The 16,183-nt window shown below is 38.2% G+C and overlaps 1 protein-coding gene across 1 annotated transcript in view; it reads left to right on the forward strand.

The window, feature by feature from the left end:
• Positions 1-16,183, forward strand: part of ugcg (UDP-glucose ceramide glucosyltransferase) — a 107,525-nt gene that overhangs the window by 45,073 nt on the left and 46,269 nt on the right. Inside the window, exon 2 of the mRNA XM_028804908.2 lies at positions 10,264-10,405. Coding sequence (XP_028660741.1) covers positions 10,264-10,405 — 142 coding nt within the window. The remainder of the gene's footprint in view (positions 1-10,263; positions 10,406-16,183) is intronic.

Genomic DNA, 16,183 nt, shown 5'->3' on the forward strand with positions numbered 1-16,183 from the left:
AAAAAACTGCAGGACTGGCTGTCCCAGTGCTTTTTGTGTTTTCCCTAAATATCCCGGAATACAAAATGGTCAAGCTAAGTTTAACAAAATGTAGAAAAGCAAAGTACACTTCCTTTAGTCGGTGACAGGCTACCACAGTTGCACTCCCAAGGCTCCAGGTTGTTGTGAATTTCTTGTAGACTCACTAGCAGGCTGAATGGGGTCTCTAAACAGTTTAAGCCCATCTGGGAGACCACCAAACACATCTGTTAGTGGATTAGGAGGGATAGTGACACCAAGCCTGTCAAAAGCATTTAAAGATGTTGGTCCAGAATGATGTTAATTTGGCGCAGGCCCAAAACATGTGGCCCAGTGAGGCCGGAACTTGATTGCAGCGTTCGCAGGTTGGATCTTGCCATGGAAACATTTTGGACAGTTTTAAATGAGAATATATATAATTTTGAGTTGAATAATTCTATGTTTTGGAGTTCAAGTGAATTCTGTGCATTGCTACTTTCCACTTTCCTTTTCTGAGATTCAAAATAAGAGATCCTTTTCCAACGATACACTTGGATCTTTGAAAGGGAAGACTGTAAAATGGTTTTATATATTATGGAAATGCTGTCTGAGTCTTCAATACAGATCAATATTTTTTCCGGCATAGAGGTAGGTGGGAGGTGAGGAAAATTGGGCAGGTTCTGTTTAACAAAGTTTCTAATTTGATGGTAGTGAGAGAAATGTGTGGCTGGAAAGTTAAATTTGGAATGTAATTGTTTGTAGAATACAAAAACATTGTCTACAGATCTCTAAGTGATTTAATCCTAAATGTTCTCTAGACATTAAAAACTGCATACGTTTGAGAGGTTGTAAAAAGGTGATTCTCATGCAGAGGTGCCACAGATAAAAGCGTCTCTATCTTAGAATGCTTCCTACATTGGTTCCATATTCTGAGTGAGTGAAGCACAATTGGGTTGTTAGTATATTGGCGATGACTTGTATTTATTGGGGTACAAAGCAAGGAATATAAAGAAGTACTGCACGATTTTATTTCTATTGCGGACCAAACCTGTGTATATTATGTCCATGTCCAGGTTTTTATAGCTTGTATATTTGCTGCCCAGTAATAAAACTGAAAGTTAGGTAGAGCCATGCCACCTTCCACTTTAGGTCTTTGTAGGGTCGCTCTTTGGATACGTGGATGTTTTGAATTCCAAATAAATTAGGTTATGGTTGAATCTAATTTCTTAAAAAAAGATCTATTGATATATATTGGAATGTTTTGAAATAAAAAGAGAAGCTTAGGAAGGATATCCATCTTAACAATGTTAATTCTTCCAGCTAAAGTACTTCCATCTATGTAAGTCTTACTTAATTTTTCCCATACAGACGGCAACATTTTGTTGATAAAGAGCTTTATGTTTACTTGGGATGTTTACCCCTAGGTATTTAAACTGATCTGCAATGATCAATGGGAAGGTGTCCAACCTAATATTGTATGCTTGAGAATTCACTGGGAAGAGCACACTTTTATTCAAATTGATTCTGAAACCAGAAATCTTTTGAAATTCTATTAGTGCTGTTAGGCCTGCAGGCACAGTATTTTGTGGGTCTGATATATACAGTAGCATATCATCTGCATATAGAGAAACTTTCTGTTCCAGTCCTTCTCTGATAATCCCCTTTTTCTCATAAACATTAGGACGTTTTTCTTTACACAAAGAATGATAGACACTTGGAATAAGCTACCAAGTAGTGTGGTATACAGTAAGATGATGGGGACTTTCAAAACTCGACTTGATGTTTTTTTTGGAAGAAATACAGTTAGGTCCATAAATATTTGGACAGAGACAACTTTTTTTCTAATTTTGGTTCTGTACATTACCATCACGGCGCAAAAATAGAACTTATGGGTAAAGAAAATGAATTCCAGAGCACAAATGCTTCAGCACTGGACAGAGAAAACAAACATAACCTTGGAATATTTCAAATTGCCAGGATTTTACACTCTTTACACCAAATTGGGAACATCACCCAGAAGGAGTGCAAGGCTTTGCAGAAAATGGTGCAGTCGACTGAACCCATCACTGGGTGTGCACTCACTAACTTCTACCTCATCTACGCCAAGCAGTGTCGGACCAGGCCAAAGAAAATTCTCAGAGATACCAGCCATCCCAACAATGGCCTCTTACCGTGTGGTGGTCAGGTAAACACTAGTGTGCAATCTAATAGGTGGTATACAGTAACATTCTCAGGCTCAACTTTAATATACCAAAGGTTTCCAATCCAGTTGTTTAGTTAGAAGCCGATCCTTTCCAGTGCTAGAACTTATTTAATTTAATGGCCTAATAATGTTTTCATTCTGTCACTTCTGATCATTCCTAGATTGTAGATTTTTCATTTTGAACGACATCATTCAAATGCTTACTGGCCATGAGACGATCATTAATTCTCAGTTCTTCACTTTTTTCTCTTCCATTTCTTTCCATATATTTTATTAAAACAAATACTTCACAATGAACACAAAAGGTGTAATTTTGATGGTGAGCTCTTTGTTCCTTTGAAGCTTGCATTTCATAAATTGGCAGCTGTTTAAGAAGTAATTAAAGCTGAGAAATGTGCCTGTTTAAGCAATTAAGACTTGTGAATCTTAACAATTAAGTTCACTAAAATGAAGCCCGAAAGAAGTTGCTTCAGCAGCAATAATTGGCTTCTGATTAAGAAACTGGGTTGAGGAAAAAAAACAAAAACAAAAAAACAACAAAAAATGTGAAGCCACTGCTTCCTTACAGGATAGAACTTGAGGACCCCTACAATACAGAGTTAGTAGAGGAAGCAGCCTATCCTGTTGGGTGTAAGACAAAGGACAACCCCGGATGGGGCACCCGACCAGCACAGTAGATACTCACTCATTAGTATCTACCAGTTTAGTGCTGACAAATCTGGATGTTTAGGTAAAACAGAGCACCTGAGAAAATAAAAAAAATTTTGGTTCTGTACATTACCACAATGAATTTTAAATGAAACAACTCAGATGCAGTTGAAGTGCAGACTTTCAGCTTCAATTCAGTGGGGTGAACAAAACGATTGCATAAAAATGTGAGGCAACTAAAGCATTTTTTTTAACACAATCTCTTCATTTCAGGAACCAAAATTAGAAAAAAGTTGTCTCTGTCCAAATATTTATGGACCTAACTGTAAGTGGATAGGACTGGCGAGCTTTGTTGGGCTGAATGGCCTGTTCTCGTCTAGAGTGTTCTAATGTTCAAATAAGCATTTCAACAGTGAATTGCTTGTCACTGATTTCTGACTTTTCCCCGTTTTGTTAGCCGTAGGCTTCAGCACCCTACTGCCTTGTACTGGGTAAAGTGAATAACACAATGGTGGGTGGAGGTGTGTTTGACTAATTGTGTCACAACTACAAATTTAATTTGCATTTGCAATAGGATATGTGACACACACATTAGAGAAATGTGCTTTCACTCCTCGCAGCCCTGGATTAACAAAATGGATAGATGGCTAATTCTTTAATAAATGCATACTTTATTCTGTAAGAATTTGGTGTAAAGAGTGTAAAATCCTGGCAATTTGAAATATTCCAAGGTTATGTTTGTTTTCTCTGTCCAGTGCTGAAGCATTTGTGCTCTGGAATTCATTTTCTTTACCCATAAGTTCTATTTTTGCGCCGTGAGTTTGCTCCAGTCCAGCAGGGCCGAGTGCAAAGTAGGGTGCAGTCATAAACAGGGCATCACAGAGCACATACACAAACACTGAGTAGCTTGGTTGGTGGGTACTAAACTGGCAGTCTAGCGGTTATACAGCTTAGCCGCCATATGTGTCTGCTGCCTGCTTCTGTATCTTCTCAAACAATGGTGCGTCAATAGTGAGGCATGCATTCTTGTGGTGAATAAAGGCAACATCTGTTAAGAGTTTACTTCAAGTGAATGATATTAAAACACTTTTAAGTGTAGGCATTTTATAGACCGAAACAATTGAAAAGTCAAGTGCAACTTAAGCACATCTACTACTAGCCAGTTGTAAGCCACAGTAGGGTTAGCTTCACTTCTCAAAAAGTAAGAATGTTAGAGGTTTACTGAGCCTGTGGGGACATGGTTTCGGCAGAGTTTTTACACAGTCATTTTAGGATTCTACTTCTCCCTGTTTAGGAGTGAGAAAGAAGAACATTTAGTCTAGATCAGGTCAGTAGAATTTATATTGAAATTTGCGATGTGATGGCAGCACGATGGCTCTGTAGATGGATCTACCTGCTCACAACTACTGAGCAATGGTGTAAATCATTGACGCAGAGACTTCTATCTAAAATTTTGCATGCTCTCTCCATGTCTGGATGGGTTTGTTTTTCACATCCCAATAACTTCGATTAATTGACAACTCCAAAATGGTCTGTTATTATTTGGTAAAGAGAGTATATGTGCTTGTGCCTTATTCATCCCAGCCATCCACAAGTCCTGAACCAAACAGGTGGGTTAGAAAATAGATGGATGTTACGACATTGAGCAAATAAAAAAGAATACCCAAAAATTATATTTTTTATGTTACTTACCCCATGTAGTTTGTAATGGCTGAGGAAAATTCTTAAACTCCTGTTTTTATGAAGAACTGAGATAACAAAATTACTGCTACAGTAGGAGACTGGACAACAGCAAACAATATAAAAACATCAGTGATAAACAATTCACATTATTTTTACCATGATCCATATGTCAAGTCACCTGGTCAGTCTTATGCTCATAACTTACCAAACATAAATATTGCTAAATAAACCACTTCTGGAAAATGCTTCCATGAACAAAAATGGAAACTGTTCAAGTGTAGTTAAGTATTTGAATGTATATACTGTAAACATAAAAAAACAATATTTCTGAATGTTGGGTGGCGTACTTCTTTAATTTGGTAGTGAGTACTCCTGACAACTGAAATAGCCACTTGGGTTTGTCTACTGCATTTATATCATTTAAAAGTAAGCAAGTATCTGCTTGAACAGCTTGATCACAGACATTATTCAAACTTACATTTTTATGTGAGATTTCACAAAGGTGACTGCCTGGCAGCCCACAGTGTCCAGGTTTCAAATCCATCTGCTTGGAGTCTGCATGTTCTCCTCATGTCTTTCAGGGATTTTTTTTTATTTTCTCAGGTGCTCTGTTTTACCTAAACATCCAGATTTGTCAGCACTAAACTGGTAGATACTAATGAGTGAGTATCTACTGTGCTGGTTGGGTGCCCCATCCGGGGTTGTCCTTTGTCTTACACCCAACAGGATAGGCTGCTTCCTCTACTAACTCTGTATTGTAGGGGTCCTCAAGTTCTATCCTGTAAGGAAGCAGTGGCTTCAGATTTTTTGTTGTTTTTTTGTTTTTGTTTTTTTCCTCAACCCAGTTTCTTAATCAGAAGCCAATTATTGCTGCTGAAGCAACTTCTTTCGGGCTTCATTTTAGTGAACTTAATTGTTAAGATTCACAAGTCTTAATTGCTTAAACAGGCACATTTCTCAGCTTTAATTACTTCTTAAACAGCTGCCAATTTATGAAATGCAAGCTTCAAAGGAACAAAGAGCTCACCATCAAAATTACACCTTTTGTGTTCATTGTGAAGTATTTGTTTTAATAAAATATATGGAAAGAAATGGAAGAGAAAAAAGTGAAGAACTGAGAATTAATGATCGTCTCATGGCCAGTAAGCATTTGAATGATGTCGTTCAAAATGAAAAATCTACAATCTAGGAATGATCAGAAGTGACAGAATGAAAACATTATTAGGCCATTAAATTAAATAAGTTCTAGCACTGGAAAGGACCGGCTTCTAACTAAACAACTGGATTGGAAACCTTTGGTATATTAAAGTTGAGCCTGAGAATGTTACTGTATACCACCTATTAGATTGCACACTAGTGTTTACCTGACCACCACACGGTAAGAGGCCATTGTTGGGATGGCTGGTATCTCTGAGAATTTTCTTTGGCCTGGTCCGACATTGCTTGGCGTAGATGAGGTAGAAGTTAGTGAGTGCACACCCAGTGATGGGTTCAGTTGACTGCACCATTTTCTGCAAAGCCTTGCACTCCTTCTGGGTGATGTTCCCAAACCAGGCGATGATATTTCCTGTCAGAATACTTTCAATGGTGAATATGTAGAGGGTCTTTAGTGTCTGAGAGGGCAGCCTGAAATCCATGAGTTGTCTGAAGAGACATTATCGTGCCTTTTTTATTTAGTGCTGTTAATGCGGAGGGGGTGGTAGTGACACTGCTGTTTTCTCCCAAAGTCTACAATTGGCTCTTTTGTCTTGGTGACATTCCTGAGTAGACTATTGCCTTGGCAATAGAGTGACAGACTTTTCACTTTGCTCAGGTAAGCCTGCTCATTGTTGTTAAATATCAGGCCTACCACAGTTATGAACATCAGCAAATTTGGCAATGATGTAAGTAATTTGTATCTGTGCAGTCATATGTTTACAGGGAGTCCAGCAGAGGACTCAGAACACAGCCATGTGGAACCCCTATATTGAGGGTGAGGGATAATGAAGTGTGGCCACCCACTCAAACCACCTGGGGTCTGCCTGTCAGGAAGTTAAAAATCCAGCTGCACGATAAAATGCTCAGATGCTATCATGCACCACATTCGACAGCCACTATGTTTGATTATCATCATTATGATGTATTTCAAACAAATAAATACTGAAGAAAAGAGACAAAAAGCTGCCTTTGTACAATCCAAAGGGGTAGTTTGCTTTTGCAGTAAATGACTAATGTTGGCTGCCTAGCCCAGTGGAATGTAGTGTTTGGCTGCCAACTGGAGTGAGTTCTATGCATGGCTGTATTTTGGATGCTCTCCAGGGCTTCCTTCCTGAAGACTCTGTACTTCTGACTTGACGTGAAATGTAAACCTCTTGCTTGTGTCACAGACCAGGATGTTTGACTGGTTTTTGTCATGTTAAATTAGAACTGGTTCTGACTGAAACCTGGTCTGCTATCCTATAGGAACTTGTGTAGAATACTGTACATCAGCAATGGAAACAATTCAGGAAAAAATGTCTATTTAATCATCTAGTCCTGGATTTTTTTAAAAATGATACCTGTGGGATCACTGCCACCTCGTTGCTAACTGAAATTCAGTAGACACTGAAGCTTTTGGCTCCAGTTTGCTAACTTGATGCACTTTGAGAGAGTTTGCTCTGTGCAGGACTGGCATTCCACCCAACATTTAGTGTATTGTTGTGCCCAGTGCTATGGGAACAAGCTCTGTCTCCCCACTGTCCTATACTGGGAATGTAAATTCTAAGACTGGAATGAATGCAGTGAAAATGTCCACCCTACAAAATCTTCCATGTGGTGTTTTTCAATAGTACAGAGTAGCAAGTTCAAATTCCGTATGGCGTTTGCACATTTTTGCCACATCTGTGTGATTCAACACACCTTTTGTTCCCAAATCCCCAAGGAGTGCCAGTTAGGAAAATTGGTAACTCTAAAGCAGGTCTGTGGGATTGTAAAGGTGGGTTGGTGTGTCAGCCCTTTAGTGGACTAGCACCATATCCAGGGCTGGATACGCTCTTGTACCCAATACTACCATTACAGTTATGGTCAAAAGTTTTGAAAATAACACAAGTATTGAGTTTCACAATGTCTGCTGCTTCAGTGTTTTTAGATCTTTTTTGTCAGATGTTTTTATGGTATACTGATGTATAATTACAAGCTTTTCATAAGTTTCAAAAGCTTTTATTGACAATTATATTAAGTTTATGCAAAGAGTCAATATTTGCAGTGTTGGCTCTTCTTTTTCAAGACCTCTACAATTCACCCTGGCATGCTGTCAATCAACTTCTGGACCAAATCCTGAATGCTGGCAGCCCATTCTTGCATAATCGATGCTTGGAGTTATGTCAGAATTTGTGGTTTTTTGTTTGTCTACCCGCCTCTTGAGGAGTGACCACAAATTCTTAATGAGATTAAGGTCTGGGGAGTTTCCTGGCCATGGATCCAACCTTTCAATGTTTTGTTCCCCGAGCCACTTAGTTATCACTTTTGCCTTAGAGCACGTTGTTCCATCATGCTATCATGCTGGAGAAGGCATTGTTTGTCACCAAACTGTTCTTGGATGGTTTGGAGAAGTTGCGGTCAGAGGATGTTTTTGTACTATAATTTATTCATGACTGTGTGCTTAGGCAAAATTGTGAGTGAGCCCTGCACTCCCTTGGCTGAGAAGCAACCCCACACATGAATGGTCTCAGGATACTTTACTGTTGGCATGACACAGGACTCATGGTAGTGCTTGTGTAGCGGCCATTTACCACAAGAAGATTTCAGGATATACCAGTGAGATTTTAAATGAGAGCATCCATCTGCTTGTGACCACATGACTTTTCACACGTATGTGCCTGCATGTTAATGTGTATTACTGTGCATTTTGCCACTTAACACCTTTGTGTGGCATTGCTGCCCTTCATCTTGTCACTTACATTCACAAATACCACATCCAGCACAGACTCTTGTATGTTTGTTTCTATCCTTTTTAGAAGTACAGCGTTTCTGTTAAAAGAGCAGTTGGCTTTGTCTTTTTTGTTGGTTCCTATTTAATTCAAAAGTAAATAAAGAAAAAAGCAAGCCGCTTGGTTTAAACATGCAGTGGAGACTTTTATATAGTGTGCCAGCAGCATTCATTATGGATGGTACAGATGTTTGATAAAGATTGGGGAGATATATGTATGAACAAAAAGTGTTTTGAATTTAACCCTTTTTTCCCCCAAGTTATTTGTTTAGTTGTTTTGAATTAATGGGATGGTGACATTTACTGTGGGTGGGTATTTTATGTTTACAAAGTATGTCTGTACTCCTTCAACTGTAATTCACCATTTCTTGAGTAATAGCAAAGGCAGTTGCTACAGTAAAAAACAAATTATTAAAGCAACCCTGACTTTTCATATCATCTTTGATATGCAGAAATGAATACTGTAAATTCTAAATGTTCTTAAGGAGACACGTGTTACACAATTATGAAGGATGGACAGATTAGGGAATATACTCTCAGCCACTCTGCTAACAGCATGACAGCAGACTGGTTGATTCTAAAATGCTGTGTTTTATGCAATTTTTGCCTAATTGTGTTATTCTAAGAAAGTCTTTTAATCCATTTGCACTCAGAATGAAAGAATCCATACTGATTATAGGGGGTAGCTGGAAGTATGGTCCAATAGTTGAGGTGCTTGAGGTTGGTCAGTAAAAACATTCCTTTGGTATATCTCCTCATCCAGAATATATGCCAAGAAGAACAATGTGTAGGTTTGTCTTTGCTTAAAAAGCCAAAGTTTGAAAAAGACAAGGAGAACATAAATTGGAAAGAAAGAGATTAACCCATTAAACCCTAACTGCAATCAGGCCTTGTTTGCCTTTCCCTATGTAATGGTGTGGCTTGCCTATTTTCTCAGAAACAGAGTACCACCAGGACAGTCTTCTCTTCACTTTCCATTTTTCTCTGTCTATCTCAACGCTGGCCTCCTACTCTCACAAATGAACCTTCTCCCTGGCTCTCATCTTGAGTCAAAGCGTAGTGAGCTACTGCTGAGAAGTTTCCTTAAAACCTCATTTTGGGTTCACTCAGTGATTACACTACAGAATAATTTCTGAAGTCATGGGTGGGTACCCATAGCTACATGTCTACTAGGCTTGGACTCCACATTTTGGCCCCTACCCATTAGAATGCTAGTTTTTAGCAACAGCTCTTTTGCTGCCTGCTTTTAAAAGGCTTGATGCTTCCATTCATCACAACTGTGTCCATCTTTTGCAGCCTGTCACCAAGAAGGAACTGGAGCCTTTTGCTGTGCCTTACTGTCTAAATCTTGCAAGAGCCCAACCCTAGCCTTGTGCCGCCTGGTGCCATCTCCACCTTTTTCAGCTGAGACGCTTTTTATAATATGTAAACAGTTCTACTATATTCTGGTATAGCACCTTGAAGGAATGGCTTATTTAAAGAGGAATGATATATAAAATACCTGTAGTGTAATTTTTTATCTTGTAAAGTGCTTTCAGGTGTAAAAATAAAAAACATAAAGATGAAACAATGCATGGTTTTAATTGTATGGCTTGCAGAGAATTTACTGTTTGTGTAAAACAGTTTATTATGACTGACACAAAGCGTGGGGCACATTTAAATGGTCGCCGGTTTCTCACACTATATGTCTTCAGTCTTTCTTTAATTGCTCACTGAGAAGCCACTAGCACTCATATCACTCACTGTTCAGCTATTAAAAGTTCATTTTTGCCTTGTGTTTCTGCAGCCGTTTACACCTAAACAAGAAGGTCAGCGATAAGCAGCCTTACAGCAAGCTAGCAGGAGTCTCTCTTTTAAAGCCCTTGAAAGGGGTAGACCCCAACCTCATTAACAACCTGGAAACCTTCTTTGAGCTTGACTATCCAAGGGTAAGTTCTCTTTTCTTCTTGAAGTTAACCTTAGTGTGGGCTGTTGGGTGTTGATGAAGAATTTTATTTAAAGAGTCCGAGCAGGGCATGTATTTGAGACAAGAACCCCCTAAAACATGCAGGCTACATTAGGAACTTGATGGTAAATTGCAGAGTAGAGCTTGTGTGTGAAAGCCTTTCTTGATGTCCTGGAAAAGTTCACCTGGAATTATTCATGGGAATCAACTGCTTTTGCATATGTCCGGAAAATTAATATTAAAATAATAAAGTCAGGTACCCAAAACATCACAGGAATTCTACTGCAAAGCATTTACAGGCATATGGCAGAATGAACAAAAGGCTTGTGGTGATCAAGTGAAAAGTATTGAGATGCTGGTGTTTGTAGCACTAATTATAGTGAAAAAGGCACTTTGGTATTTCATAAAACATATTTTATGTATTCTGATTTAGTGTGTCAGTAGAAAACAACATATTATAGAGTTGCAAACATTCTTTTTCAAAAAAGATAAACAATAAGACATCTGAATGTTCTTAAAGAATGAAACTAACACAATAATAGACCACTTTCCAGTTAAAAAATGAGACTTGTAGGCATAAAGCCCAATGCTTGATTAAGTAAAAATAACAAATAGGTGCTAGTGATAAGGGTCTGTTTATGACCGGTGTTGATTTTCTGTGCTGTGGTGTGCTGCTGGGCTGGTAACATCACTTCAAGAGAGGCCCATCGAATCAACTAGTTAATTAAAACAGCAGGCTCAGTTATGGGATGCACTCTCGATCTACTGGAGGTAGTGAAGGATGAGAGAATGAAGACAAAACTGATGGCCATTATGAATAATGCTGCACATCCTCTCTACGACACAGCCAGTTATTTAGCAGAAGTGTGTCAAGAAACATTTCTGGGACTCCTTTATGCCAACAGCAATATATCTGCAAAATGCCTCACTGTGACTGTGACTGCTCTAGTTATTAGTAACTCTTGTGGGTATTTCAGGAGGGTTGTCATTGTTATTTATTATAATATTTATTGAGCTTCTTTCTGTGAAAAGTTAAATGTACCCTTTGAGACCAAAAAAGAACAATTTATCTATCTATGGTTGCCAACTGCCCTATGTCAAATGAAGCAGCCATAGACTATGGCTTCCCATGACACAGTAATGGAAGGCCAACAGTTTGGTAAAGCTGATTTTTGGGACTTAATCTAACTCAACATTATATATCAATACACACCAATTTAAAAGCATCAGTGGCAATGGAGTGACATGGTGGCTTAGTGGTTAAATACAGCTGATACAAATCTTCAGAATCATGGTTTTGAAAGCTGGCCTGGGCAATGCCTGAGTAGAATGAGCACATGGGAATTCCTATCTAGTGTCAAAGATGTGCATTTAGGTTGGATGTCAGTTCTAAACAGATGGTGTTTGATTTCACCAACACCCACTAATCAAAAATTGGATAAAAGGGTAAAAAATGGTTGGAATAAATCTAATGCATATATTTTTAAGATGTATCAGGTCACTAGAATAAACTTACATGAACATGAGAGAACAGTAAAACTCCAAGCAGATAATGACCAGGCCAGGAATCAAACCTAATTCTTGTTAACTGCTAGCGCTAACTACTGCACCAATTACAGACACTTTTTCATTTCATATTCTGATAAATAAAAGATCAAGATTTCTTCATATTTCCTTCCTCTTGGCAGTTATACTGAATACTGCAGTAATTTTAATATGGGTTATTTTCTCAAATTTATAACAATTCACTTTGGCATACTGGAATCCGGCCATGCCTTGGTTTATAATGGCACAGCTGACAACTGCCAAATACAAAACCTGCACTCTGATTGACCTGGAAAGAAGATCAAACAGAAACTTCCACATCTTCCAGATGGATTTTGAACTGCTGTACTGTACAAGCCTGAGGTATCTTTTGGGAAGATACAAAAATAAAGACACGTAAACACATCACTATAGGAAAAAGGAGTACAACATGTCTGCTCAGGACTGACAACACTAAAGCAAACAAAGGCCTCTAACTCGAGTTCAACAAGGAATACCTGACAAACCTGCATGCGACAGCCTACTTGTGTCTGCTGATTTGTCAACAAATGGGTTGCATAGTAGTTAAAAACATGTGTAGTTAAGTCAACCTAAAATGTATTTTTACACAGCTCACTTCTGAGGTCTACCTGAATGTGCTATATGGGGAGTGGAATGCAGCACCATCAATCTACAAAGCAATTCAAAGACACATTCAGAAAACAGAACCAAAGCCAACTCCCAAAGACTTGGTAGAAAAGAATGAGGGGAAGGAAACAAAATGAATGAAATGAAATGGAGTTCACTGTATACCCAAGGGAACCCCATGTAAAGTAAATCAGTGCCTGACTAATACTTGGAAGAACACTTGATCTCTTTAAACAAGGACACAATAACAGAACGAAACATAACAACTGCAGCCTACTGTGGCGCTCATGTTGTACATAGCATTCACAAAACCCCTTAATCCAAGTCAGAGGCACATGAGACCACAGGACATCCCAACAGGATCAGTTACAAGCTAGAAACCAGTCCATCTCTGGGCAGCCATAACGGGTGTAGGAGGAAAACCAGAGAAAACCCACACACGGACACCAAGAGAATGTAGAAATGCTACACTGACAGCAATCAGGACACTTATCCTGCAAGGCAACGTTGCCAACCAGTGTGCCAGCATTCCTTAAAGCCCACAGTATTGGACAATTTAATTCTTTTCTATTTTTGTATCAAGATAACATCTACAATGCAGTATTTGGTCTATCAGATGACTATAGTTACATAAAATCAGTTTATTCTGACCATTAAACAAGTGACACTGTAGAGCAGTAGACAGCACCACTTCAATACTGCACCAGGAGACGAAGGTTACATCTTAGCCTTATCACTTCCGATGTGGAGGCTGCACTTTTTCTTTTGTTATGACCTGCATGTGGTCTTCTACATGTTTTCCAGTTTTTTCTTATATGTGAGTGGCAAATGTAAACTGTTCATTATTGAGTGTGAATAATACCTAAAGTAAAGTGGGGTCTATAATCCCATGTCCATGGTAAACTATTTCCAGGGTGAAGTGCTTAAATGACTGCTTATAACTACTGAAAATATATTTAAAAGTACTGCACAGATTTTCTAAGCTTGCTACTGTCAAATGATTTGTTGCAATTTTGGATTTTGTTCCTAAACTGGTAGAAAACCATCATAAATGTTAAAAATTTACTAAATGAGTAGAGATCATTCAGTCCAACAGTTGTATTGAATCCCTAAATTTCTTCTAGTCACTTCTTAAAAATGATTGCTGGTTACCCATTTCATTTACTTAAGTGTTATTGCCCTTTCACTATCTTAAAGTTATTCTCGGTTATTTTCTGCTAAGCTGGAGTCTGTCTAAGTTGGGTGTCCTGGCAAAGTACTCTGAAAGAAAAAGAAGAGTTAAAAATGATTGCACAATCCCGGCTGTAACCAGACTCCTTCTTTAAAAGCCAAATCATGCATGCCATAAAAAGTGTAAAAAGTGGCATTGATGTGGAAGTAAGCAATTGAAGCAATGCATGTTTTGACTTGAAATTGCCAGTGATTACAGCTGAAATGCCATGAGCATGATGAAATCAAAACTGCCCAGGTGTTCCTATGTCTAAAAGAGGTTGCTATATAAAGAAACCACTGAACTTTTTCATTTTTTTAATAATGTGAAAAATGACAGGTGAAAAACTGGCCTACAATTAGCTTCTAGTCTTGATTTCAAAGGCTTTATTTATTGATCACAATACAAAATACCACATGTGCCAACAGAAAATTAAGTGTAGGGTCAAGAAACAAATGCTATTGCTGTGGGCATAAAAACAGACATAAGAGGACAGATTTGAAAGTTTGAAGGAAGCATTTTCCACGATTTAATTACTCTTATTACTCTGAATCAGTACGCATTTAAATCTTTTTACAGTAAACACTTCCTTTAGCCTGTCAGAGCAGACAATGGCCTTTGACTAGTGACACACCTGCTCAGCCCTCTATGGCGAGATTCTGAACTCACCTGAACACAGTACTCCAAATGTGATCATGGTAATGCATTGTAAACTTAACTTCCCGTGACATATATTCTTACTTTGATTACATTTTATTAACTTTTTTGTGCTTTATTGGATGAAGACACCGTTTCAAACTTTACATCCATTTAGGGTTGTGACTCTCTCAGCTGCATTTCTTGTTGTTTCCTGCGTGCAGTTCTAAAAGTTTGGAAAAAAACTAAGCATCCATTTTTTGATTACACAATCGAAAGAAAACACAAGCGAATCCAATAAAAACTACACTTTTAAGAGTGTATACCCATTTGGGCTAACTTCATGATTAGAAATGAATAAAGTGGCAAACAAGTTAAAACCTACCTTGACACTTCAGAAGCTACACACCACAGTTGTTATGATTGACATTTTCTTTTAATTTTTATTAAAGTTCTATGCTCTTTTAAGACAATGTTTGCATTATTTTCATATATTCTTTTGATTATTATGCGCTCTGTTTAAAAGGCTAATTTTTTTCACTTTATTTCACAATGCCCTTTTGTTTAGATATGGCGTACCCATTGCCATGGCAATATACTCTGTGATTCACCAGAAGTACACATCCTCTGATGTCATCAGTGCAACAATAATTAGGGCATCACGTGTGATCCTGAATCACCAGAGATTTGGAGAGAAACAGCTATACTTGTTGTCATTTTGTTTGGCGTTTCCTGGTTTATTAAGACTAAGGTTTGTTATTTAAGAAATTTGAGTTTTGTTAAGCATTTAGAATTTGATGACACATTGGTTTAGCTTTATCGTTACAACCTTGGCATGAAATTTTGACCACGTCTTATTCTCATAAAATCTCTCTCTGTCTCATTTGAGATATAACAACAGTACCTTGTCATGAGTAAGTCCATCCTCAAAGACAACATTATAAAATATTGCTCAAAGACACAATAGCAGCAAAACAACAACTATAAACATATTACTTAGGTTGTATTAAACAATCATTTAATTTATAAATCCATGCTTCATGGCAGAGCATGACCACATACAGAGGATTGGCACAATGAATGCAGCTGCAGCAGTTCGATTGCTCAGACTTCTTCTTTCTTCCCCTGTTAGCTGAACTGCACTTGGTGCTCTAGTCTTTATCTTCTCCAAGTGCCTAATTCCCACAGTGAATCCTATCCCAAGGTACCTTATGAGTACAGATACATAGTACACATTGTACATTGATGTTTTTCTTTTTTTTTGCAGCTGAGCACGTTAAGTGACTTCCTCAAGATCATACAGTGGGTCAAAGGCTGGAAATGAACTGATAACCTTGTAGTTGACAGTTCAGATCCATATCCACTAACCAGATGAACCAGATTCTCAAAAACCTCCTCTCTGCTTACCATGGCAGGCCATAAGAACCCAAAAAAGAAATGCTGCTGTATACTAATTCAAACATTTTCCTAGTGACGGTGCAAAAAAGGGATATGGAAATTTGTTCCTGATTTGCCTGACATGAGAAGTAACCTGATACAAATATCCTCTTACAGCTCAGATGCAGTATCTTGCCTGCTCGAAACTCCAACAATGCGAATCACTAATTATTTAGTTCTGAAGGGCAAATGTGTCTTGCCCTTACAAAACTGAGATTGGGAAATGATGACTACCTGACCCTTAATTACATACTTTCTGCGTGTCATATGATAGTATACAAGCTAATACGTATAATTAGCTCATTC

Source organism: Erpetoichthys calabaricus, chromosome 7 (assembly GCF_900747795.2).
Source record: "Erpetoichthys calabaricus chromosome 7, fErpCal1.3, whole genome shotgun sequence".
Taxonomy (NCBI): Eukaryota; Metazoa; Chordata; class Cladistia; order Polypteriformes; family Polypteridae; genus Erpetoichthys; species Erpetoichthys calabaricus.